At 46.7% G+C, this 27,387-nt stretch overlaps 1 protein-coding gene across 1 annotated transcript in view; it reads left to right on the top strand.

The window, feature by feature from the left end:
- The window catches only part of LOC115322793 (dual oxidase 2), a 70,168-nt gene that overhangs the window by 27,897 nt on the left and 14,884 nt on the right, over nucleotides 1–27,387 (top strand). Inside the window, exons 10-19 of the mRNA XM_029983150.4 lie at nucleotides 9,155–9,251; nucleotides 12,292–12,479; nucleotides 13,364–13,542; nucleotides 13,828–13,949; nucleotides 15,375–15,584; nucleotides 16,820–16,933; nucleotides 19,421–19,629; nucleotides 20,995–21,180; nucleotides 24,855–25,077; nucleotides 27,284–27,377. Coding sequence (XP_029839010.2) covers nucleotides 9,155–9,251; nucleotides 12,292–12,479; nucleotides 13,364–13,542; nucleotides 13,828–13,949; nucleotides 15,375–15,584; nucleotides 16,820–16,933; nucleotides 19,421–19,629; nucleotides 20,995–21,180; nucleotides 24,855–25,077; nucleotides 27,284–27,377 — 1,622 coding nt within the window. The remainder of the gene's footprint in view (nucleotides 1–9,154; nucleotides 9,252–12,291; nucleotides 12,480–13,363; nucleotides 13,543–13,827; nucleotides 13,950–15,374; nucleotides 15,585–16,819; nucleotides 16,934–19,420; nucleotides 19,630–20,994; nucleotides 21,181–24,854; nucleotides 25,078–27,283; nucleotides 27,378–27,387) is intronic.

Below are 27,387 nucleotides of genomic sequence, written 5' to 3' on the forward strand. Positions count from 1 at the left end.
GCCAAACTTGCAAGTTCCTTTTCTTCCTTCTCTACCTGAGTTAACGGATTTTCAGCCGATGATATTTGACGCGAGTCACGTGCCTGGAGCACATGCCACGTGTCGACCGCGGCAGACTCGTTCATACTGTCACCATAGGGTGCCAGTGCGTCATCTTTTTTAAATTCCACCGGTTGAGATTCTTCTATCTTCGACGCTGGAGCCGATGCGCTTTCTTCGACCGGCGTTTCAACAATGCCTGCTTCTTTAGCTTTCTTAAGGAGCCGGCCCCGTACCGATATCAACTCTTTCTTCCATTCTTCTAACGGTCCCTGGTCGCTGATGGGTGGTGCCTTCCTTCGTATTATTTCTGGGTGCTCCAATTCAAGTATGGAATCGTCCTCGATGGACGGTCTGGAACGTTTAGAAAGCGGTTGATTTTTCGATTCTGGAGCCTGCAACTTCAGCTCAGGTTTTGTCACAGACCCGTACTCCGCACGTAGGCGTAATGGTATGTCGCATGAGACGGGCGCCTTGCACTCAGGCAGCAACTGTTCTTCTGTTGCTGGTACCCCAAATGCTTCTTTACTAGACCACTCTGACGTCTGCTGCGAACTATCTGGTAATCTCGATGTTGGCAATGCACTGTAAGGAATCGATTGTCCCTCAGCGGGCATGCTACCGGTTGATAGAGATCCGACAATCTGTTTAGAGTGATCACCTTCAGTGGCTTGTCCATTCTTGTTGGATTCGAGCAATTCAAAGCTGACAGGCTGTTTCGGAGTAACGAAGACCCGCAAATCTGACTCATCCGTTAGCGGGGGAAACAAAAGACCTTTACGCTCGGCTGTGATAAGGGGTTCGTCAACTGGCTCAGGCTTTTTATCTGCGCCTGGGCTCTTTACAGTACATAGCAAGCGGTTGCAGTCTTCAGATGGTCTTTGTAAAGACGAATCGCTACTCTCTGGTGCTAGAGACGTTAACTTCATTGATTCTGCTCGCGATATTTTATTTGATTGGGACTCACCGGTAGTCTCACTGGGAAAGTCTTCCGTGGGAGCTACTTCTGAGGACGTCGGTTGTATTAGTTCCCTGCCAGCGGATGGTAGTAAAACTAGTTGTGAGGTACCGGTTCCTAAAGCCGATTTCGATTGTAGCGTTGCTGCCATTTGTCCTGGAAACCCTCCCTCCTGAGGTGGCGTAAAATCTACCAATCCAGTGCTCGCCAACGACTTTTTCTCGGACTCTTCGTTGTCTGTTGATGTCTCAAGATCTGAGGATAAATACGATCTTGATTCACGCTGTTCGTCTAGGCTGAACGGTTCTGTGGACCCATGCTCGTCGTGACGTCGCTTGTAAGGCAGACCGCACCCCAGCGTGAAAGCAGAGTCTTGCCCAAGTCGGCTGACCTTAGGCTCCGGTCTGGTTCGATCTAACGGAGGCTGTGGGAGTTTGAGCTTAAAAGAAGCCGAGCTCACCTCAGGGGTGACGATTGATTTCCCGCTGAAAGGAGGTGCCATAAAATCAGCCTCATCTCCGGAAAGCACTGGTTCGGAAGGAGGTCTCTGTAGGACTTCCGGAGTTTTGCTTTGCAAACGACACCACTCTTGGGGAGACTTTTCCCAAACTGATCCGGGCGTTTCTTTCTTTAAGTTCCATTTTTCTGGATTCTGGCTTGTTTCAAAAGCTGACACTTTCTCCTCACTTCCCACAGTCGTTTCTGGGCGTTCCTGGTCATCGGAAGATGTCGGCTGCGACTGAGGTTCGTTATCGGCTTCATGCGGTTCGCGCGTTTCTTTGTGGAAGACTTGCCTGAGCATCTGGCAGGCGCCAGCAGTCCCTTCGGCCCCTCCCACTTGGCGCTTGTCCTCAGAAAATGACATGTCAAACGCTGCCGGACTATCGACTTTCTCTCGCTCTGACTTGAGTGCGTCTTCTTTGAACGGCACGTCGTGGTAAACCCGAATGACGCCTTCTATAGGCAGTCGCTCTGTAGGAGACTTGGGATCAAACTTAAGGGGTTCTCGGTCATCCACGACCAAACTTTCTGGGACAAATTTATCAGGATAAATCGCAACGGCTCTTTCTGATGATGTTAGTCTCCGTCGATCTTCAGGCGACCTCTCCCGGAGAGCGTCCGTTGCATCTACCCTAATTAACTCTCCCTTATCTAGCCCATGCTTGGATGTCTGGCCTCGGTCGAAGTAAGCCACCATCTGCGGCACTGGAACGGAAGATTCAACGGACTCGGTGTTTCGTGCTTCCGTTGATTGGGGACTTCGTGCTGTCATCTGCTTGTGCGGAATCACCGGTGACTTCTTGGATGGTTCTGAACGCCGACGAAGTGACGGAGTCGATTTCATGGAAGCCCGTGCAGCGGCCGCTCGACATTTAGCGGCTTCGTATTCAAACAGCCGACGAAGTCGTGCCGAGTTGACGGAGATCAAGGAGTCGCTGGTTCTTTCCAAGTTGGACGTTGTGGCTGCCGGCTTCGTGTGTACTTCCGCCGTGTCCATTGAAACGTCTTCGACTTTGTTTGTCTTAGACGCCTCGATTCCGCTTTTTGACTCGACGTCTTCGCGTTGTGACTGGTCGCTCCAATTTGACTCCAACGGTTTTTGTTTTCCGGGTTGTACGTGCCCATAATACAAGTCGTTAGCTTCGTCGTAGCCAGTATCAGAGATTCGAGCGTAGAGAGGGGAAGACGTGACGTCGGACGCGGCTGTGATGGTCGGTACGGTGGCGGGTGGTTTTAGAGAAGCTTCTAGCGTCGAGTAATAATCCTCTCCAAAGACTTGCATTCGAATGTCTTCTGGTGCCCTAGTTTGAGTCAAGACTTTCGAAGCCTCGTTGGTCTTCTCAGAAAGTGGAAATACCACTCCGGTTCTATCCTCCGGTGATAGAGTGGACGGCGTTTCAGAAGAACCCGTAGAAGGAGGAGCGGTGTGGCTGGCGCCCACGGCAACCGGAATTTCAGCAGCGTGCGAATGGAAGTAGGTTGTTGGTTCTCCCTCCCATGCGTCGTCGTCGAGTGATGGGTTTTCGTGTCTTGTTTTACCGCCCCGTGCATGAACGCCTAGTTCTAACTCCGGCAAGTACGAACGGATCACGGCGCTGCGCTCCCAGAAGGCGTTCTCGTGGGAGTGCCTCCCGGTACCATTTTTCTTCGCTCCTCCCGGGCTGTCCTTACGGTGACGCTTCTTCGGAGGCCCTTGACTGGCCGTCGAGAAGACTGTCTCTCTGGATTCCTTTCGCTCAACAGAAGCTGTTCGCCGTATCGGTTCTGGGAACGATTCTCGAGAGTCATTCCTCGGCCGTCCGGTCCTTGCCCTCGCTTTTCGAGCGGACGACGCCGACGCGAAAACAGAATCTCGAGGCCTGGCGGCGTCCTCACCGCTAGCCTCGACCCTAGATGCGGTCTGAAACTGGACGGCGAATTTAGGCTGCACCACCGTGGTATGACCGCCAGTAGTGCGATCCTGGCAGGCACATTCCATGTTAGAGAGGTCCACGTACGTGAAAGTTTGGGAAGGCTTCGAATTCGTCGTGGGTTGGCCATGGGCGGCGTCCGGGTCATCCGACTGCAAAAGACGGTACTTGGAATACCTTGTCTCTGCGACTCGGATGAGGAGCAGGCAACCTAACAGCAACAAGGCGAGAAGGATCAAGGTTCCAAGGACCAGGAGACCCAGTAGTAGAGGTATGATCCCATGACTGTCGTCGTCTGCTATGCTTTCGATGAGGATTTCTGAAGTGTCGCTCTGCCGTTTCTGCTTGTCCAACGAGAGCGGAGTCGGTGCCGCGCCATGCTCCTTCTGGTGGTTCTCATGGGGTGCTGCCCAGATGGTAGTCCCGATGTGCAGCAGCACCAGCAGTGCTAGGACCAGCGTTCGGGTGCCCCAAGTCATGGCTGCCCCCCTCCGCTGGCCCAACGGCTAGTCGGCCATTCCGACGTTCCAATCACCTGGTGCTCACGTGGCTGCCGGGTAACTACGCTGTGACGCTACGGCTGGCCTGGTTTTGCGATAGAGCGGACGAAGAAAAAGATGAGAACACTGGACCACATTTTTCAGTTCAGTACGAAGTGTCTTCTTGCAAGACGTTTTTTTAAAAGTCGTGCAAGAAGAGGAAGAAATATCAAGTTGGATTTGAACATGGAGCAGAATGCGGCAAATCATAAGCATTCACGTCGGTGGTCCTGAGAAAAAGGAAACGAGAAAAAGAGTTACAAGAAAGCGGAGAAGGAAATAAGATGGCACCTACCCTGTTGGAAAGTGGCCCGGCAAATTACCTATCCCCCCACCCCTTTATATTTCGCGCCTTTTAAACTTTTAAGTGATATATTTCTCTTCGTCAGGGAATAATAGAAATCAGCGTTGTTTGTTTAAGGTCGAAAAAACAAATTAAAGCAGACGATAGGTTATGCGTCTGTGTTTTGCCACGACGAGTCGAAATAGTTTGAGAGCTTGTCAACTTTATTTATTTTTATAGAATCCTCGACTCCGGTGTTTTCCTGCAAAGTAAGCTAGAAAATAGCTAAGATACGCGCCTTAGAGGCGACATTTTGCTGCTTCTGTGTGTATAATAGGGCGTTGCCAGCAATTTGGTCTCGTCGGGTCTGTCGTAGCTTAGGGTTATTACAATAACCGCAAGAGGCTCAGCTGGTTCTAGTGTCTACGAACTTCCGGTTGCAAATTGAAGCAGACAGCAACCAGTCTACTTTTCAAATCTTCCTGTGTATTCCTATGGGATAACGTACGCGATATTTTTGCAATGAAACTTTGGTTGGGCCTGATTGGCCCCTATCGATTAAAGGATCCCTTTATCTGCAAAACAAAGAAGTGATGTTTCTTGAGGGCTGCGTGTGATGAGTGATATGAACCTTCATCTTGTTGCTTGGGATATATATAGGCGATGGGGAAAGACAGTTCGACGATGTTTCGTGTTTCATTCAGTCAGTTGGAAGTTGGCGCTTGTCCGTGTCGTGCGTGTCTTTTTTCGTCCTGTTCAGTTCGCGCCTTTTAAATTTTTAAGTGATATATTTTTCTTCGCCAGGGGATAATAGAAATAAGAGTAGTTTTTTTACTCGTAACCGGGTCTATGTAGCTTTATTCACATCATAAAAATGTAATTTATTTAGCGAATGTTTTTTTAATTACTGAGCGATGTTTAAGTTTGCAAAAATTGAGGCCCAGGTCGATGTTGTTCAGCATAATATGTCAATAAAATCTATAATTTCAAACAAAAAGAGCAATTAAAAAGTGCGTAGGGTTTGTTTAAGCTGTAAAAGCATATTAGTAATATAGTAATAGCCGTAACAGCATTAATAATCCACTCTGCTCTTCGTTCCCTAACTCCATGCTTCGTTCTTGTCGTCTGTTTGGATTGTTTGATTGTTTGAGGCTGCTGCCAAACGCCGGTCACCTATTGCAAGTCTGCCGAGGCCACGTTCACGTGTGCGTGCTTGTGTTCAGACCATTAAGGACCGCTCACACTCTTGCGACCGAACACGACCGAGAGATTGCGACCGAACACGGCCGAGAGAGGCCGGACCGGTTTTTAAGCCTTTTGTGACTTCTTAGGACCGGTCGCGCTGCAGCGGAGCTGGTCCTAAGAGATCGCAAGAGGCTTAAAAATCGGTCTGGTCTCTCTCGGTCGTACTCGGTCGCAAGAGTGTGAACGGGCCTTTACCGTGTTCCGCGCACCGCACTGCCGAAGCGTTTGAAGCATGCTTTCAAGCGCGCGCCCGGCGGTCACGGTAGACCACCCGGGAGCGCGCTTAAAAACAGGCTTCAGAGGATCCGGTAGTTGCGCGGAACACGGTAACGGTTTGCTAAAAGTCTCTGTCGTCTATATACCCTGCCGTTCCGAAGCGGCCGGAATGAACGTGACGTTCATTCCGGCCGTAGTTTTGAATGGAGCGCCGATTATGGCGGGCTAGAAGCCCACCATATAGCCGACTTGTAACAGTAGTGTTTTTTTTTTCTTTTTTTTCTCAAACTAGCACCCATGGGGCAAGACTAAATGAGAAAGTGCAGTCTACTTCTGATATCTGTGAAAGTGTTATTTTTACTAAACTTTCACGTCAATGAAGTCAAACGTCTGAGTGCTATGCATGCCCTCGCGCACCTTGACTGCCGATAAGAGGTGTGTACACGGACTGTTAACTTCTGAATTGCGTCATATAACTTTTAGCGCAAGTTTAGCCTCAAATATAGTGCACTGCATTTCATTAATACGGACGAAAACACGTGCATGACAATCGGTAGATCAGACTGTTGGAGATTCAGGCGGCAGAAGGAAAAAAAAAAACAATTCTCGAACACCATTTTTTAGACATTTCTGCGAAGATTGCAAGCTCCAGCGCGTAGCATTAATAATAAAAAAAAAATTGGGTTGTGTGTATGTTTATACAGCCTAGAACCTGGTCTGCCTCAACGAGCGACGAGTCTCCCAGCTGCAGATGAGCAATTTAGCCAGCGCAGTACAACCGCTAACCTGGGGTCTTTAACGTGCATCACGCAGTAGTGATATACGACCACGCGCCGGTACGATGCTGATCCAGATCGAAACGGGCAGGGGTGGGGATTGAATTTAGGACTTCTGGGTTCTGCAGTGCGAGCTTTCGCACCGCAGTTTTAGTAAGTATTCTAGTACACTGTATTTCTGGCTGATTCTCCAGGAGCACGAGCATTCGTGCTACCGGAGCGCGATCAAAGACAAAGGGCTCGCGCTCATAGCCTTCTTCGTTTGGCCACGACTCCACAGGGACTGTAGTCGTGGCCAAATTCAGGCAAAAACTTGGTATGATTGTGATTTCAGCAGTGTTCAGCCGGGTTCACACTGCCCATACACCGTACAAAAGACAGTCTGCCAACACGAGTCCCCGCAATACCCGTGGTTCGAATGCCGCGTGGCAAGTTTCCTCCTTGAACTCACAACCATCCGGAATTCCTATACGAAAATGGTCTATGGTCGTCTATGGAAAATTATATGGCAGGCTATTACCTCCTATGGCCCTCTATGGTCGGCCGTAGAGATCCATAAATACAGCTATAACCAGCTATAGGAACATCTATGACCCTTTGTCTAAAGACTGGAAACCATTAAATTTTCTTTGCCCGCCTATAGAAAATTTTATGGCCCTGAGTCTAAAGACCGGGAACCAATAAAATATCTTTACCTGCCTATAGAAAATTCGACGGCCCCGAGTCTAAAGACTAGGAACCAATACATTTTTTACACACCTAGCGGCACTTGCCTTTTTCAAGAAAAACGCTCCAGGTCAGAAAATTAAAGTAATACTAAATTTCTGTAATACCGGTGACAAAGCATTCCCCAAGATATGCTCTCTGCTGTTGCAAGGAGTCGTGAAAACCAGTAATATTGTTTGTTTGAAAAATCCATTGAAATATTTGTGCAACACTTAAAATTAATTATTACCCCAAAAAGTAAAAATAGCTTACACTGGCACCGAGCACTGCAATCAAGCAATAGATGATTGCAATCTTTAGCACCAGTGTACTGCATTTTATCACTGCATTGTCAACATGACTCATCGAACTTATTAAACATATAATTATTAAATATTAGTTAATTAGCCTCATGATCTACATTTGTTTTTTCAGGGTGTTGAATTAAGAGATGGGGGCCACTCCAAGAGACAAATCAAATAATGTATTAGGTACGAGTAATATTTGCTCCGCCTCTCCGTGTTTATGCGACAAATGACGGCAGTCACCGGCGAAGTCGGATTCAAAAATAAGGCTACCATATATAGAGTTAGTGCGAACTTTGCGTACGTGGATAGTCAACGCTAAGTTCGCACTTAGCGTTGTCCATCCACGTACGCAAAGTTCGCACTAACTCTATATATGGTAGCCTTATTTTTGAATCCGACTTCGCCGGTGACTGCCGTCATTTGTCGCATAAACACGGAGAGGCGGAGCAAATATTACTCGTACCTAATACATTATTTGATTTGTCTCTTAAAATGGCCCCCATCTCTTAATTCAACACCCTGAAAAACAAATGATGTAGTACTTTAAGTGTGTGGATGGTTGTTCTGGTTGTGTTTTGAGTGATGTATGTCTATCTACCATGTAACGTTCAAAAATCGAAGGTTCTTAAGAACAAATTTTTTTAGAGTGTGCTGGCTAAAGAGAGCCATAGGAAAACCCAAACAGCCTTCTTTAACTGACCATATAAATGGCTAAAGACACCGAAGGAAAAGCCATAGGCAGCTATAGCATGCTGGCTATTGAGAGCCAGCCATTAGAAAAGCTAAAGAGCGTTATGGGGCTGGACAGTGATAAGGCCATAGATAAAGCTAAAGAGGCCTATAATACCATAAAAAAACGCTAAAGACAGCCATAGAAAATCCGTTAGCTAATTGGGCCAACTGGCTAAAGCCGACCATTCAAAGAATATTTTATAGCCGACCATAGGACATTTTTGTATGGGTTCGAAGCACGGATCTCGCGGTGACTTGCTTTAGATCTGTATTTAGACTGTCTTTTTATGCTGTATAAGCAGTGTGAACCCGGCTTTAGGGAGTACATTGTACTTCAAGTACTACATCAAGTAGGAAGGAGATGAGGAGGAGAAGGGTAACAACAGGAGGGAGAGGTTCCGGAGGAGGAGGAGGGCCATACCATTCCCTCCGTACCCTTTTATCCTCCTCTTTCGCATTGCAGAGATTTGTAAACGTCTTTCATATTTTTTTAAAGACAAGTTAGTAGAAGTTTTGAAGCAGCTGTGCATTGGCGCCGCCATAACCGACCTTCAGTTTTTGTTTCCTTCTATTTCGATCACTTCGCTCCATCATATTACCACAGCAGCACAGGGTATTGCCATGATAGATTCGACTGCGTCCCCTTTTCCCCCGTATTGGTTCTTGTGGCAGCTCGCTAGTGTCCGCCTTATTAGCTTGGCACCTCGGTGAGACTTGCGTAGGTCAAAAATGGTGGCTGCAATATTGCACGTGCTAAAAAAAATCTGCGCTTAAAATAATAATAAAAAAAAAGCGGAGGACGTCAGAGACAACCACACTCTTTATCGGATTCTACGAAACTACCAAGTATTCGCTTCCATGAAAAGACAAACTAAATATTCTGTTTCGATAAAAAAAAAAAAAAAAGACAAATGAAAGCTTTAACTCACTCGTGGAATGCAGGAGGCTCTGGTGAACGACGGCATCGAACCGATGATCATGGGTCTGAGCTCGCAAGCGGCAGAGAGGGAGGACAACGTCATCGTCGAGGACCTTAGAGGTACGGAAACTTCTACTTAAAAAAAAAAAAAAAAAAAAAAAAAAAAAAAAAACATTGACGGCATTAAGGGCACAGGGTAAGGTAAAATTTAAAAAAAAAATTGATTTTATTTTTTTCGCAATTTGAAAAGTTTAGTTTTTTCGGCACATTTTCCATTGTCCCAGTTTTTTTAGAAAGCTATATTTCGGTCTGAAAATCACTTCTTCCGAAAGCAAGTAGCAGGTGACCACGCCTCCTTTTGGGATACACTCCCTGTTTATCGATGAATTCTCCAACAAAACAAAACCAACACAAGACCTAAAAGCTTGTCCAGTAACAGATAATCTCAAAAAAATTATTTCGCAACTATTGCATAGCTTTTTTTCAACCAAGACAATCACGAGACACTGTGTATGTTTTTCCCAGGTGTGTACCGTATGTACATTCAAGCGTTTGTATTTTCGTAACGACGAAATGGCGACATTGGATGTTGTTCCTTTATTCAATGGTGGCAGCATTGCACAAGCCAATGTTTTGAAGTTTTGTGGATGGAACCCTGTGTGGAAAACCATCAAGTGGCTGAGGGAAGTTGACGTCACTCGAATATACTTTACGGACCAAGCGACATGGCAGGTCACAAAAGAGGCCCGGCAAGCAAGGCGATAAGCCTGAAGGCGAAGACATGACTTTAGCAATGCCTTTCAAGCTGGCGGCTATTGAAAAAATGACTCTGAGGCTGTTGGTGCCAATAGAAATTCGTTATTCACCAGTTTTTTTACTTTAAACTCAATTATCTCAAAACAGTGTTTTTTAGTGCATAGGTACCATTCTTTCCTTAACCTGACATTATAGCGGGTTGATTTTTTATTCCTACCACATACATGGGTGTTCAAAAATACTGAACTAAAATTAAACATGTGCACCTAGCAGTTTTTGAGTTACAAAGTTTTTAATAGATGAAAAAAACTAAAATTTCAGTACTAGAATAAAAAAATATATAAAAAAGCTTATTTTAGGTTGGTTCAAATAATTCTAGTTCAGTGGATAAAACACAATATTTCGAACAAAATGATATATACATGACAGGAATACTCCTAATAGTCACCGAGAAAAATGTTCCTCAACATGGCCTCAAATGCATGGGGAGTATAGGACTTACCCTGTGCCCTTAAAGAAAAAAATATCGAGGCGTGGCAAGTTGTTTTCCTCTCATTACCAGAGCTGGCCAAATTACTCATATTTTGTAATTAAATTACATTACTAATTACTTTGCTGAAAATTGCTGAAATGTAATTAAATTACATTACAAATGAGTCATTACCGCTTCGCAGCCAATCAGATTGCAGCAATGGCAAATTCGAAGAAAAAAAAAAAACACGAGATGAGAAGCGTGAATTAACATTACAAGTTACGCCCCCGCCTTTCTTAAGCTTTCTGCGGGTGTGGCGCTCTAGGCTGTGGCAATATGGAGTGTTGACTTTTCCGCAAGTCACTCGGGTGAGGCGATGGCTGCAACCTGCGGAGGGAGCTCGGCCGATAACGGTTGCTGAACTTGACGCTTGAACCTTGAAAAAACACTGAGCATGGGCAAATCGTTTTGTTTTTATAAGCAAAAATAATTAAAGTATAAACTTTTTTTTTATTAACCTCGTCATTCTTCCAGCTTCCTTCGTAGATCTCCAGCGATTGGTTCTTCCAGGTGTTTTGCGGGAAAGTGTACGACCCAGATTTCCTGCAGCGTATATAGTGTTTCCATAAGTTGTTTACAGGGTCTTTAGACTTCTGTGCTGCTTTATTGCAACATGCCAAACCAGAAGGTCTATAGAATAAAACAAAAACTTCACAGAATTGATTTTTGAGACAGAGGTAACACGAATATAATAACACTAAAACTGGGGTAGCAAAAAAAAAAAAAAAAAACACACGGTAAAATAGACATAAACAAAAGGGGAACCGACAGCGTCTCTAACTAAGCTTTAAGGTTTATTTTGTCCACACCTTATATACCCTTCTCCAATGTTGTCATTGCCCCAAACGAAACCGCACGAGCTTCCTCTCAACAACTCTACGAAAAAAAAAAACGCACTTGTTAAAACTAGAGCCACTAAATAAGCTGCGCTTAGAGTATCGGCACTCCGTTCCCCGACATTGTTGTGGGCGCCGCCATTTTGGCTCGTATGCAGAACAGACGCAACGGCCGATCGTCATGATTCAAAAGTGCGACTTCCTCAGCATTAGATTCGGTGTTAGGAAGGTAATGTAATATTGCTTTGCCCTGTCGCGAACGGTTTGAACATTTGTGGAGGGCGGAAAAGCATTTCCTGTGATTTCAGATAAAGCTTCAGATAACTGGCAACCATGATTTTAAGCCACAATATGGCCAAGTGTCGTTACTCTGAAGCGTAGCTTATTTAGTGGCACTAGTTAAAACTAGCGCTGGGCGTCGATTAAAAGTTTTAACTAGATTAATCAACACCCTTTAATCGATTAAGTAATGAATTCATCGGCCTCGCTTACTTTTATAAAGGCCTTTTTTTTGCCTTTGCCGAATATATGATAAAAGGCGCAGACAGGGATTCTGGGGGTTGGTCGCAGAAGTCCTCGCAAATCAGACGAGCGAACGCGAGTGCCACCGTCGTCGTGGCGTCCCACCTCCTGACTGCTGAAAGCTTTCGTAGGCTGTCAAGCTTAAGAGGGACCTACAGCTGAGCAGGCGTCAGTCGCATTCACCTTCGCTGCCGTGCCACCGCTAGGGTCGCAGGAGTCAACAGCGTCACACCTGCATGACGTCACAAGGTGTACATTTAAAGATCACTTTTGAGCACGCGCTAAGAAAAAAAAAAAACAGCCAGAGTCGCGCTCCAGGAGCTGTACGTGGTACCACAATACGTTTTCGGGGGAAAAAAAACCTCTATAAACTCTTTTACGATAACGAAAGAGGGACATGGAAGACAAACATATCCCTCTCTTTTGTTATCGTAAATTAGACGCCAACACGCTTAACCATCTGCATTACAACTAAACTCTCGGGACCTTCTTGGGTTCATTGACGTCTACGCAGGACGCGTGTTCGGTCCTCTGGAATTCTCTCGCCGAGACCTGATGGCCGTGAACATCCAGAGGGGGCGAGACCACGCTATCCCCGACTACAAGACCGCTCGAAGATTGTTGGGACTCCCGACCGACTTCTCGAACTTCTCCGAGATGGGCCAGAAGGTGTCGCCCCTACTCTACCAAGAGAACCCGCAGGTGTAAATGCTCATCACTCGGGACAGAAAAAAAAAATGCTGAGTCACTGGGATGCGCTTCTACAGAGCGGGTTCCACAGCTCAGGAGCGAGATGGCAGCGCCCAGAGAAAGATTGCTAGAATGATTCGTTGCGACAGGCTTGGCTAGTAGGTGTGGGAAGAGAGTTCTATAACAGGTAACATCACAGCCACCCGATTAGATAGGTATTGATAGGCACAATTGCTACCGCCTAGTTAAAAAAAAAAAGTTCAACCGTATTCCATCAGACGTTCATCTATCCATCTATGCACAATCTTCTATTCATATTATCTTGGAAAAAAAGAAAGATCAACAAGATCAAAGGGCAACTGCCGTCCCCAAGTTTCGCACGTTTGTAAATCTGTCATGAGCCAAGAAGAACGTATTTTAAAACCATTCTCGTATTTTAAGCACGAGGGTATCAAAGTTCTAACTAAAGTATATTCGAGTTGGTCAATAATTTGATATTGTAAGCTGCGCGAAGCATGTAGCTGCGCTAAACATGTAGCAACACCGCATGAACTTTTTTTTCCGCTCTACTTAAAAGAGTGTAAGCACATACCATTTTACCAAATAGATAGTTGCCCTATATACGTAAACCCGTTCCATGACATCCGTTGGTTTGAATAAAGTATTTTCCATGTAAGACAAACAACAACAAAAAAATCTAGCAAGCTCTTGTTCTTGCTGAATATGTCACGTTCTGTACATGGTACGCTACTTCGGTATAAAACTTTTGGCAAGCTAGTTTCCCCCATAAAATAAGCGAGCCAAGCAGCGTATTCCCTCGATTCGGTAACTGCAAACTCCTTTTTTGAAGAGCGTTTCCGTGCTTATGCGTTGACGCGAGTCGCACGCGCGTACAGCTCTTCGACAGGGTTCTCCCGGAACTGTATGGCAACTCGACGGACCTCGTGGACATGTGGGTCGGAGGCCTGCTGGAGACCACGGATCGCCCTGGACAGCTCTTCCAGACCATCATCAGGGACCAGTTTCGCAGAATCAGGGACGGCGATAGATTCTGGTTTGAAAACAACCAAACGGGGTGAGCGCGGCTTATGGTAGTATAGTTAGAAGCTAAAAGGACACTGAAGGCGGGCTCAAGCTTCCTTGAATTGTTTTTATATGTCCGAAAGCGTTTTGGAAAAAAGCTTGTGAAGTAATTAACAACGGGCAAATTTCGGCCATCTGACTTCTGACAATGATTCATCCTCCAGTAAATTTAGCGGAGAAAATGCCGTGACAGCTAGCTCTTCGTGATTGCTATTCGTGACAGTTTTCTCATAGAAATCGACAAATAGAGGTTTTTTTTAATGTTTGTTTCTTTCAGTTTTTTCTCAAACGACCAGATCGAGAGGATAAGGAGGTTGAACGTGTACGACGTTATTCTGACGGCCACAAACATCAACCCGGGAGACATCCAGACTAACCCTTTTCGACTTCCGTCAACCGGTAAGTTAACTCCTGTTCAGGCAAGACGCACGCTTGTTCTACTTTTTTTGCTTTTAAGGAAAAGGTACTTCCATACGGATATGCCCAACTTCGACTGTTGGATTAGGAAACCGCTGAACTAGGATGCCTCAATATGTACAGTGCTAATCACACTTGTCTATAACGCGCGAGCGTGCGGCTTTCTTCGGAGAGCTCTAGACTGGTGGCATTCGCGGAAACTAAGCTAGCACGTGGCGCAACATGGAACGGCCCGCTCGAGGGGTGTCCTGCCCACTCTATCAGCTGGCGGCGAACGCGGAAGGCTGCTCGAACGTTTTTTACAAACATCATTGCTCGAACAATAAACAAACTAGAGTATCAAGGCGTATCAACAATGTCGTCATCAAAAAACAAATGTATATCATGAAGCACTTTTATCGCTTATCAAGCTGATAGAGTGGGCAGGACACCCCTCGATCGGGCCGTTCCATGTTGCGCCACGTGACTAGCTTAGTTTCTGCGAATGCCACCAGTCCAGCGCTCCCCGGAGAAAGCCGCCCGCTCGCGCGTTATAGACAAGTGTGATTAGCACTGTACTTCTGTTTAGAGCGACGGCACTCTTTGTAGTTCACCGGAAAAAAAATACAAAGAAATAGCCGGAAACAAAATGCCGCCGTGGCAGTCAAGGCAACCAGCTCGTGCGAAAAAACGTGCTTGCAAGTGCAAAAAATAAAAAAGCGTTCAGAATAAAATCGTTACGTATCATCGTCTTATATGCAAACTACAGATGACAGCACACCAAACTGACGTTGGGGATTTTTAGAATAGGGGGAACCAAGGCTTTCGATTCCCTCAGAATAGCTTGCATCCTCGCACTGCGCGTGCGCATAACATTTGCGCTTGTGCAGTGCGACGGCCCTAAGATGCTCGGTGGAACCCAAAGCGTCTCTCTGCACAAACACACCTAGAAGTCAAGGCCTGCACGTTCCCCTCCCAAACGTCATTACTGGCGGATCCACGCAGAGCACCTTTGTAGAGAACAAGTCGTCTGCTTCTTGCGCAGAAGTTCCGGTGACGTCTGAACGACGCAGAGTTCTGATTGGCTCTGATTGAAGGATAGTGGGTAGACCTCAAAGCAAGCTGCCTTAAAGTCTGCCCACTATCCTTCAAGCAAAGCCAATCGGAGGTCGGCGTCCTGACGGGACCACAGCCCCTCCAAAAGAAGCATACAAACTTGTGCTCCGCATAGCTTGCGTCAGAGTCGCCACCAACGCGTCTTGACGGACGCGTCGTCTGTCGCTTTGCGGTGTCTCTCTAGTCGAGCTTCGGAGTGTTTGCCACTTAAGGTGCGTCGGAAATCCGCCAACGTTGACGTCACGAGCAGGCCTTGCCTTTTTTGGCTGTTTTAGATGAATGCATAACGAATCGTTTGTTGCTCGCCGGCAGACAACCCCGGCTTGGACCCGGCCTGCCTGAGTCAGCTGACAATTCAGTACCCGTGCGTCACGGCTGGCCGCAACGTAACGTGCAGCGCTCTGCCGCCACTCAACAGCGCCCGCGTCGAGAGTTGCACCCGGCTCCAGACCTTCGATTACTTCAGCGAGAGCGAGGTCTCGTACGCGCTCACGTTCCTGGGCCTGGCACTGTTCGTCTTGGGTAAGCGAGACGGCAAGCAATGCGGAGAGCAATTCGTCTGCTTCTTGCGCAGGAGTTGCGGTGACGTCAGAAAGGCACCGAGCCCTGATTGGCTCTGATTGAAGGATAGTGGATAGATATAAAAGCAAGCTGCCTCGAGGTATACCCACTATGCTTCCTTCAGAATCAATCAGAGCTCGGCGTTCTGACGTCGCCATAACCGCTGAAAAAGAAGCAGACGAACTTGCGCTCCGCACGGTCAGCCCCGAAGGACGTTTGGTGTTTCTTCTGTATAGATGAGGAGTTTGGCCGGTGCTGGGGGGGGGGGGGGGGGGGGGTATACCACTGCTAGCCTGGGTATACAGTGCCTGGAACACACGTTCGACCGGTGTGTTTAGCGCCCACCCACACATCAAAATATGGTCCCGGAGTGACGTCGGATGTCGCGATCCTGGCGGGTGGGGGGCGAGCTAACCTGAGTGTCGCTGCCGTCGCGGAGGCCCCAACTCCCGGCTGCTAAAGCTTCTCCGAACTGTCGAGCCCGAGAGGTATTTGCAGCAGAACAGGAGCCTGAAATACTCACCTCCAGGATCGCGACCGGCGACGATGTGACACTTGTACGACATTTTAAAATGAACATCAATGTGCCACTTTTTAGGACGCGGTAAAAACACCGCTCGGAGACGCGTTCCAGGCACCATGGTGTGGGGTCTTTAACGTGCACCACTGCACTATAGTGATCAGCAACCGTATACGCTGGTATACGGTGCTTGTCCGGATCGAAACGGGCAGCGTGTGAGGATGGGGACAAAGAATGTTTTCTGTCCTGCCAGAAAGGACTGTCTATACTGTCTTTCAAACAAACTTAAGCGATTTTGCCCTTAAATACTGCATTCCACGTAATATACGAATAGAAAGAGAGGTAGAGAGGAGGAGGACGAGATCGTGCGAGGACCTTAGAACACCGAGCTCTGCATGGTCGGAATGACTTGTGGATAGGCGCGAAGCCTAGCTGCCTTTATCTCTACTCACTCTTCGAACGCGTATCGAACGACAGCGTCCAGCGTTTGCGTTCGAAATCGTTCGAAGAGTGAGTAGAGACAGATTTTTGTCTACCCACAAGTCATTCCAACCACGGAGAGGTCGGTGTTCTAATGTCACTGCGCGCGCACTCGTCCCCTCGTCCCCCTCATCTTCTACCCGTACAAGACTTTGGAGATAAAAGCGGCTGCCGTTTTCGCCTTCTTCGTACACAGGATGTGTCATGCTGCTCTTCATGTTGGCCGCGAGAAGAAACCGACATGTTGCTGAGGAACGCAAGAAGCTGAACAAGAGACGACCTCGTTCGGGAGACCATAACGTGATAAGTGGTAAGAAGCTGACAACATGTATGACAGCGCTTCAGCGACATTGTTTATCTTTAAACGTATCAAAGTATTTAGTCTACACAAAATGATGGAAAGGGGGGGGGGGGGGGGGGAGTCAACCTAACATAAATGTTGACAAATGGTTTTTTTCAGAATCAACTACTGGTTTTCCTAGAAAGAAACTCAGCTCTTAATACCGGTATTTCTTTTTATAACAAAATAGTAAGAGCTCGAGTCACTAAATAGGTAACGACTAGAGTATCAGCAGTTCCTTCCGCAATCCTCTTGTGGCCGCTGCCATCTTGGTCCTCAGTGCAAAGTGCGGGCGCAATAGACCCTTTCCAAAGCACCAGCGAGCAACATCGGCAGTCGCCATTTTTTGCGAGTGAAGGACGCGATTGAATCCGAGTCTTCGCCAAACGTATACCGCAACGCTCGCATCCATTACAAGTTCACAATCCGTGCCCAAATTTCAAATTGCGACTTTTCGAGGTTTTAGACATGGTCTCGGGAAGCTCGGGTGATATCGTTCTGCTCTGTTGCGGACTCTTCTAAACGTTTCTGCAGGACTTAAAAAAAAAAAAAGAAAAAACGTCTCCTGCGATTTGCGATAGAGCTTCGGATAAATGGCAAGAATGATTTCAAAGGCCGACGGCCAGACTTGAGATTCTGCAAGGCAGAAGATCCAACTCACCATGGGGGAGGAGGAAACAGACAACGTTGGACAGTGTAAACGGAGGGAGAGAAGGAAGCGAGGGAAAAATGGAAAGCGCGAACGGGTTTCGGTCTTTAAGCACATGTCTCTACTCTGTTGCGTAGTTTTTGTATTTATTTCACAGCCGAGACTGATAGCATATTGACCTTGTGAGTGACTTTATAGACACCGACAAGTTAAGAGACGCGGGACGTGGCGAATGACATCGCGGCGTCTGTTGATAAACAAATCGAAGAGCAAATCACGAAGCGAGAAGCCTGGTCATAATAAGCCACGCCCAGCGTTTTTTTTTTTTTTTTTGCGCTGTTGGTGATCATAGTTAGAAACTATGCGGAGCGAAAGTTCGTCTGCTTCTTGCACAGGGTTTGCAGTGACGTCGGAACACCGAGCTCTGATTGGCTCCGGCTGGAAATGGTAGGCCTCGATGCTAGCTGCCTCGAGGTCTACCCACTATCCTTGCAGTCAGAGCCAATGAGAGCAATGAAAATCTTGGCTGGACGCCGTGTTGATGACTTCTCGACGTATGCTTTCTACGCCCGGAGGCAGTGTTTTCCAGCTCGGTCGAGTTATCTTGTGTCGTGATCGATCGCGTGGGTCGGAGTAGCCGGCTACACAAAAAGGGCATAATTTTGTACTTGAATTTTTGACGTAGAACTACGTAGGACTAGTGACGTCCCACAGGTAACACCGGAGCGCCGACCGATTTGCATCGCCGCGCTCCCTGACGGCGCGTCGAGCTTGCTACCAAGAACCGCGCAGTTAGGTATGCACACTAAACCATATCAGAAACATTCTCAGACTTCTTCACATTCGCACCCTCGTCGCAGGAGCCGGCAACCTTGACGTCGTCCTCGACGTCTTACTAAAGATCGCCCTTGAGATCGTCCTTGAGCTCGTCCTTGACGTCGTCCTAGAGGTCGTCCTAGACGTCATCGTTGACGTCGTCCTCTAGGACGTCGCCCTTGAGGTTGTCCTAGCGAATGCTATCGCAATTCATAGACAAACATCAATAGTGGTTTCTGCAGCAATTTCCTATCTGCTGGCTTGCTCGTTTGCTCGCTTCAACGCGACATGCTCTCGTCTGACTGAAAGGGCGGCAGACGCCGCTCCAGCAGCCCTGATTCCACAATCTTCGCACATTGCCCTAGCGGCCGAGCGGCCTAGCTCGGGTCTTCTGGGGCACGGGCAGTTCACGCGACTCTTGAGCGCAACTCGGCGAAGCGTTAATTCCTTTGACTTCTTGCGTCACCCACACGTAGTTCTACGGAAATTTATGCAGCATAGTGAACCCGTGCACCGACCAATTCTCTTGTAAAGGCCGGCATTTGTTCGGACCTGAGACGAGCCGTCAATAGAGAAGTCGACCAGTCGCGGCCAAAATGGCTCCAGTAGATGCCGTCGGGCCGAGTACAGAAAGAAAGACATCGGAGTATGTTTGCGCTTATCCGGCTTAAATTACGTCCCTACAACGTTTCTAGAGAGTTCTGCCGTCGAGAGGGTGCTTGCCTTCGTGCCTCAGCGTTTCACCAACACCAAAAGCGACGCTAATAACTAAGCGCCTACGTGTAAACAAATGGTGGGAGTTCAGGACGCAGTTCATCAACATGGCAGAATGCTGCTTACCGGAAGGGAAAATGCGTTTCGTGGAACTTTCCTATTGTACACGGCCTTAAAGTGTGCGGGCAAGGATGTTAGAAGCCAATCCACGTCGCGACTCGCGTGTTTATTGACTACACACGGTGGCCGCTAACCGGGTCGATGAACGCCTGGCGCAGCACGAGAGTGGCAAGGCCCGAAGCCAGGCTACCGGAACGTGGCCATCCGATTCCTGCCGGACAAGAAGTTTGTCAACGTGGTTCACGCCACGAGCGGGGCTTCCCTGCGAAGCATCGACCTGAGGAAGGTCCAGACGGTGGTGGTGCAGGTGGCTTCGGCCAAGAACAGGTTTTTCTTCATGCTCCGGCTGCCCAGAGAGTACGATCTGGTAGGTTGCATCTTCAGGGCGCTTTGTTAGGGGCTCTTGGAAACCAGCGTAAACAGGATGCGATCAAGGAAACTCTGTTTTTTGGCCCAAATAAGCAAACTACTCATTGCAGAAAGCTGAAATTTCGTTCGAATGATGCGCCAGTGGTGGTTGTAGAATAAAAAAGTTTCAGAACATGACGTAAAATAAATTAATCAATAAATAAAAAGAAAAAAGAAGCCTTGTCCATGGGCCGTGGATCTATTCTTCGCCCTAATAGAAGAAAAATACATTTTGGGCGATTTCGGCATTTATTTCAGTGAAATAACTTGTCAGCGAGAAAGCAATGCTAAAAAATAGTCTAGTTAACCTAAGTATTCCGTTATAATTGTTTTTATTTTTGAAGGGGGGGGGGGTAGTGTTTTTTTAATGATTGATTGGGCATTTCGTCTTTTACATATTTCTCACAATACTTACGTCTCGGCAAACAAATCTATTTTCGTCACGTTTCTAATATGGGTGGATGGGTTTTAATTATGTATTTTCTACAAAGATGCAGCTTAACTTTTAATGTCACTTAAGGTCGTAGATTTTCCTGTGTGTATTTATATAAAAATTAGAAGATATCTTGCGGGCATTATTATAAAAAGTCGGTATCTTTCGGCGATTTTTTTTAATATGAACACTATGTACGATAACTATAGGTAAAAAAAAAAACTCACCCCAAACTAAAAACTAAAATTAATTATTTTATTTTATTTTACGCCTCCCTATAGCGATTACCATTTACCATAATGCGACAGTACATGCAAATCACGGACAACAGGTCCAAAAGCAGGTCAAACAACGATTAGTTCTAAAGTAATCGCCCGGAGCTTAGCTTTGGTTTCTTTGTATACTCTTATCCTTCTGCTCACTGCGATGGCAAAAAGTTAAATTGCTCTCAAGGAATGTGTCTCTGACACAAGAAAAGCAAGTTGCTCGTGCTTCTTTCGCAAGATCCAATCAATAACGCCGTCAGTGTAGTTTAGAACACTGTCACCCAGCTCTGAATTGAACAGAACAAAGACATCATACCAGTCCGTGGTGACCGACCAACAGACATAACTCTTACGTAACTGTCCTTCAAGGTCTGTCATTCCACTGATTTGGAACTGGCAGAGTGCCTGATTTTAGATAAGAGTGTGCGCCCGACTAATGTTTCAACAAATGTTTGGGACGAAAAATAAGATCCAGCAAAACTCGATAGAAATTGCTATCTTTTGGTTGTAACTGCATTTTATTTATCTTCCCAACCGGAGGATGTTTATCTGCGTTTTTCGTTTAAATCCAGAAAGCCTAATGCCCTCCTTAGAACGACCTCTTGCCCTTTTTCTTTGCGCAAAGGTGCTGAAGTTTGACTCGAAGGAAGACCTGGAGGGCTTCATTGGCAAACTGGAGGAGTTCCTGGGTGCCATCGGCGTGGGCCGGGAGCGCCGAGAGCTAGAAGAACACACGCTTCTTCGCCAGGCGGTCACACTGGAGCACCGTCAGAAGCAGCTGGACAAGTTCTTCAGGGTCGTGTTCGCTCAGGCAAGGGCTCCGCCGCATAGTGGTATATAGCTATAGACCGACACGGCGGAGCGACTCTGTTTACCAACACGGCCGGAAGGCCGCGCATGCGCGGTAGCTATGTGGGCAAAAGCAACCCGGCTCTCCGTGTTTTCGACATTGCGTTCTATGGCGTGCGCTCGTTGTTGACGTTGCAGGGACGCTTGCATCTTTATTTGTGCGTCGTATTTCCTGACAACGTATGTCGTATGATATGCCCGACTACCCGAGCCTGAACGGCAGCGGCATCGAAACAAACTGTGCGTGGACGGCGTTGCTACGAGGATCCGTACGCCGTAAACAAGGCCTGCTGGACTTCCGACGTAAAGTTGCTGCCACCGAAGTCGACGGCTCACGTCGTCGTTTATTTAGTTTTTTTCGCCAAGCCAGTTCACGGCCGACACGGTGCAAGCGTACAAGTCTCTCGAGGCCTACGATTACTTCGAGTCGGTTTCCGCACTGCCGGCGGGATCAGCAGACTGTGGGTCTGCGGAAGTGTATTTATTAATTGATTAAATACCCGCGCGGCGTCTTCAAGTCAGGGTATGATATGTTTTTCTACCTTCATGACTACAAGGCACGACAAGCAGTAATGCGTTGTCCTTTCTGCAGCCTTGGCAATAACATGTTACAAGAAAGTTATAACGGCGCTACCAATAACGCGTTCCTTTTTCAGTAACGAATGTAACCTACTCGTTACGTTTTTGACACAGTAACGGGTAACGTACTTACGTTACTATTTCAAGTAACGTAGTTACGTTACTGGTTACTACCTCCCAAGTCCTAAAGAAATTACACTTCATTTTTTTTTTTCGTGTTTTAGGCGTCAAGCCATGTTTTTCTTTGCATTTTCTCTCGTATTTAGGTGAAACCGTAAAAAGATAAAGTAATTATGTTCAGTTTCTGGACGAACATTAATGTTTCTTGATATATGACCTGGATCGTCAAAACCGTAAAATGTGTTAAATTATAATTTAAAAAAGTGACGCAGAAGTAACGTGCGTTACTTTTATCGGTAGCGGTAACGCGTTTCTTTTATTTTTAGGTAACGTAGCTCAGTAACGCGTACCTTTTATTTGCAAGTAACGAGTAACGTATTTCGTTACTTTTTTTCGGTAACGCCTACAACACTGCCGTTCTGTCGCCGATCCCCTTCTGCTGGGTAGCACGGGCGTAGCGAGCCTCCAATGAGCGCTTGGCCGGTGCTTTGTACGCGAACACCAAGGGAACAAAATCTGAGTATTCTCGATCAGACAACGGTTTCCCTGAACATGAGCAAGCCTCGGGACGGAGATTGAAATGGAAGCCGCACTTGCCTTCAAGAAAGTGTTTGCCGCACAAACGGTCGTTCGCGCGAGGCTACCATTTTTCTTTTTTTTCGGTCCATGGATATTATTTACCTTCTATGCCTTTCAGAGTATGTCGGGAACTTGTGGAAATTCATTCCGCTGCTTTTCTTGTACATTTCGGTGCAATTAACGGCAACAGAGATGATGCTGGAATGCTATGACGCCCATGCGAAACGTGCGCGCTTTTGCCCACACGAGCCGGCTCCGGCCAGAGCCGGCTCCGGCCAGAGCCGGCTCCGGCGCGATCGCAGCGCCGCCGCAGCTCCGTGACGTCAAGCCCGCGTGTCGGTCTATAATATCTAAACGCTTCCACATCATAGTGAATTTTTTTGCTCACTTAAACCCAAAAGCCACGATTACATTACCTTACGTCTCAGACATTACCTGCACACTATGCGAAGCATAGTGTGCAGGTAATGTCTGAGACGTTTTTCTATCTTGTTTGCCGGTACTGTCACACTAGTTATAGAACAACTGCCTGCAGACATGTTCGAATCATACCAATGTCTGAAGCAGACATGCTTCAAAATGCTTCAGGCGTGTTCGCAGATAAGTTTGTCATCACGTCTGCAGAGAAACTCCGTACCTTTTTGCATGATGTATTGGCAGCGAGACTTGGGTTTTTAAGGCACTTGACTTCTGCAAAGTTAAGACTGATAGCTTAAGGCTATGCGAAGTAAACGTCGCTTTAAAGTTCACATGATGCATGTACCCTTATACACTGAATGTGGTAGTTTATCAGAGAAACATTATATTTGGGGTAAAATCTTCTATGGCTATGATTAAGAATGCGGCCGAAGCTCCTCCCACACCCACATTCCTCCGCGGTGGGCAAATAGTGCGCTACCGAGGCGCGTGGCGCGCTGACGTCACATAACTCGTTCTTGGGTACTGCCTCTCTGTGTTGATTTGCGGAGCAGTTCGATGGCGTGGCTGGAACGTGGCGGTGTGTACATGGCGCTCTTTTAAAACTTGTGATATGACAATCACGATAAGAGTTCCATGACCTTCACGTAGTTCTCGACCGGGGTTCCAGGACGGATTGCATATTCCTTGACTTCTCCAAAGCCTTCGATAAAGTACCCCATGTACTCCTTCTCCATAAACTTGGTAACTTAAACATAGATAACAACATAGTCAATTGGATAGAATCGTTTTTAACAAATCGTTTGCAATTTGTTTGCGCCAACGGAACTAACTCATCATTATCAAGTGTTAACTCTGGTGTTCCTCAAGGTTCTGTGCTCGGTCCACTACTATTTCTTATTTATATTAACGATCTTCCTATGCATGTTTCCTCTTCCATCAGCTTGTACGCTGACGACTGCGTCATTTATAAAGAAATTATTAACAATTCTGACATTTCTGTTTTTCAAACTGTTATAAACAACGTCACACAATGGTGCTCAGAATGGCATATGGAACTCAACACATCTAAATGTAGATCTATGAGAGTGTCCAGGCATAATAACACTTGTCCATCCTACAACATCATTAACTCCCCCCCTACTTTCTGTTACTTCCTATAAATATCTTGGTGTGCATCTAACCAATGACCTTTCCTGGAATTTACATGTCGAATATGTCACTAATAGCGCTAATCGCTTACTAGGTTACCTCAAAAGAAAACTTTCGCTTACTCCTGTTTCATTAAAGCTTCTAATCTATAAGACTTTAGTCCGTACTAAATTGGAATATGCAGCCTCTATCTGGGACCCCGATATCACCCTTTCATCCGCTGTTGAGTCCATACAAAATCGTTCCGCTCGTTTCATCCTCTCGAACTATCATCGCACATCCAGCGTCACATCTATGAAAGCATCCCTTTCCTTGCCTAACCTCTCTCTTCGCAGGAAAATATCCCGGCTTTGTCTTTTTCAGAAGATTTTTCACTCTAATCCAACACTTCGTCAAACATTATTCTTAGAACCACCTTACATTTCGCTACGAACTAATCACCATCTAAAAGTGGGCGTCCCCCAGTGTAACACCTCATCTTTCAATGCCTCCTTTCTCCCTCAGACCTCAATAGATTGGAATCGCCTTCCTGCACCCATAGTCTCGATAACTGATGCTACTGATTTTAAAATTGCCATTACTAAGTTTTTTGATGTTCAGTAACTTTTGTTTTATGTCTTGCCTTATGTATCGTTATACTCATATGTTTCCGTTAAAAAAAAAACCCACTACTCTCTGTAATGCCTTCGGGCCCTGAGAGAACAATAAATGAAATGAAATGCAATGAAGATGTCGATCGCCAGAACAAGACGATCTGCGAAGTGATTCCGGGGAACTGTGACGTTGCAGGCCTTTGGCATCGAGCACGACCAGAAGGAGATTCTGGAGCTGGACGCCGCCCAGGCGAGGGACGTGGTGAACCTGGAACTGACGCAGTCCGAGTTCGCCAGCGCCCTGTCCATGCAGCCGGACTCGACGTTCGTCCAGCAAATGTTCGGGCTCGTGGACAACGACAACAACGGCTACATTTCTTTCCGGGAGTTCCTCGACATGATCGTCATATTTTCCAAGGGTATACGGTCTCTCGAACAAAGAACACTTGACCGGCATTGTCTGGTGCTAAGTGCCCCTTTCGCAGCCAGATGCCCGCAGCGTTAAGTCTATACTGGATATGATATGTACTATCGGGGAAAAAAGAAATGCGAACAGAGGAGCGCGTGGCTCGCGGTACAGGCTGCGCCGCCTGGAAGTGAACCTAGGGGCGAGGGTGCGTGGCCTACTTAGATGTGGTCACGCCCCTCGATTGGCGCTCCCCCAGCTTCGGCAGTGCGCCTCTCAGTGCGCTGAAAGCTGTCACTGCTATCTTTGCCTGCTCGGCGAGTGCGGCAAGCTTCTTTGCACCGCACGCGCTGAGCCAGCAAAGATAGTGGTGATAGCTTTCAGCGCACGAAGAGGCGCACTGCTGAAGCTTGGAGAGCGCAGAGGGAGAGGCGTGAACACGTCAGAGTAGGCCACGCACCCTCGCTCCTAGGCTCACTTCCAGGCGGCACAGCCTGTACCGCGAGCCACGCGCTCCTCTGTTCGCATTTCATTTTTCCCCGGTAGTACCTACTATGTTTTCACAGCATTTATTAAAGTCATTCAAGCCATTCGAGACTGCAGGATTGGGATAGCTATGGCGCGTAAAACCAGTAATTTCAAGAAAGACCTTAAGCGCGTGAGATGCGTACTAGTGTACTAAAGTTACCACTCGTGGAGCAGGTACAAGGCTGGGGCTACATAAGAGACAGAAAACTTGCGCGGGCGTCTTACCGCAACCGCTAGCCTTGTACCTGCCCCACGAGTGGTAACTTTAGTGCACTACTATGCTTCTCACACGCTCAAAGTCTTCCTGAAAATTACTGATTTAGTGGTTTTCGATGACGCTCAGCAAGTTTCTAATTGGAACCATATGTCTATTTTCACTAGTTAAAAAGTTAGTTAACAAATTTTAATTAATTATCCGACTGCCCTACCGAAAAATCCGGTATAACTTTTCACACACCGGATTATGGAACCGGAAATTTGTTACTGGAAACCCGAAATCCAGATTGCAGACAAAGGAATAATTTTTGAAAACCTAAATTCCAGATAGAGTCCAGATAGAATCCAGATAGATTTCCGGTTCCTTAATCCGGATAGCGAAAAGTTAAACCGGATTTTTCGGTAGGGTGATCGTTACAATTAGCCCCCTATACTATGTCCCCCTGGCCGTATAACTCACCTGCACAAACAGCATAAGTGTAACTTTCACAGATCTTTTTAAACAAATCTGACAAGTTAAAAAACGGTGCGTGTGTGTGTGTGTATATGTGTGTGTGTGGTTAAAATGATTTAAGAAAACTATAAAGGTCAAGTAATAGAGTCCTCCAATATGCTATGTGGGTTGGGCTACGGCGACATTTCATTGAACCTTTTAAGCTTGGTTTAGTTGCTAAAAACTGATTAACGGAAAAACAGATGCCATAGGAATACTGAAGAAGCAGTTATACTCCTGATATTGCATGCTTATTTGAAGTAAATAAAACCAAACAACAGTGTGAAGCCGCAAGTCCCCAGGAAGTGCGATAAGACCTCCTTAGGGCGTTTAGTAAAGTATCTGCCAGGCGCCAACGCGCTCACTTTTTGAGACGAAAAGACACTCATATTTCATCATGCTTACATATATTTGTATTTGGCTGTAAATAATTTAAGATTATGTACACATGGTGCCAGGCACGTAGCCAGGATTTCGTTTCTGGGGGGGGGGGGGGGGGGGCGCTCACGACAAACTGCTGTATAAAGGGGAGGGGGGGGAGGAGGCCCCAGCAAAATGAAGATTTCGGGGGGGGGCATGGGGCCTGCCCCCCCCCCTCCCCCCTCAAAATCTTCCATTTTGCAGTCTGGAAAATGTAATCTTTCATTTCCCAAACTGCAAAGCTGGCTATAGGCCTGCATGGTGCATATTATGCGCTGCAATACTGGCATATTGACCCACACGCATGGCAAAGTATGCTTACGTTTATTTACCAGCTCTGCAGTTAGGGTATATGCTATCTTACAGCACTATTGTTATTTGTCATTATCGCTAAAGAGGCTGTTAAGAAATACTAACACTATCTTCTTTTGTATATTCAACATTTCTTTATCTAGGAGAAGTTTCAGGAACGCTCAGTCGTTTATTATCGTGACGAAATAAGTGAATCACTAGCAGGGAGTTGTCATTTCTTTTAAATTGTTATTTTTCCTTCTATCTTCAGGAACGGCGGAAGACAAAACTAAGCTGATGTTCGACATGTACGACATCGACCATTCGGGAAAGCTGAGCAGGGACGAGTTTGCCAACATGATCAAGTGAGGAGAT

Source organism: Ixodes scapularis, unplaced genomic scaffold, assembly GCF_016920785.2.
Source record: "Ixodes scapularis isolate PalLabHiFi unplaced genomic scaffold, ASM1692078v2 PGA_scaffold11__112_contigs__length_91849675, whole genome shotgun sequence".
In the NCBI taxonomy this organism is placed as follows: Eukaryota; Metazoa; Arthropoda; class Arachnida; order Ixodida; family Ixodidae; genus Ixodes; species Ixodes scapularis.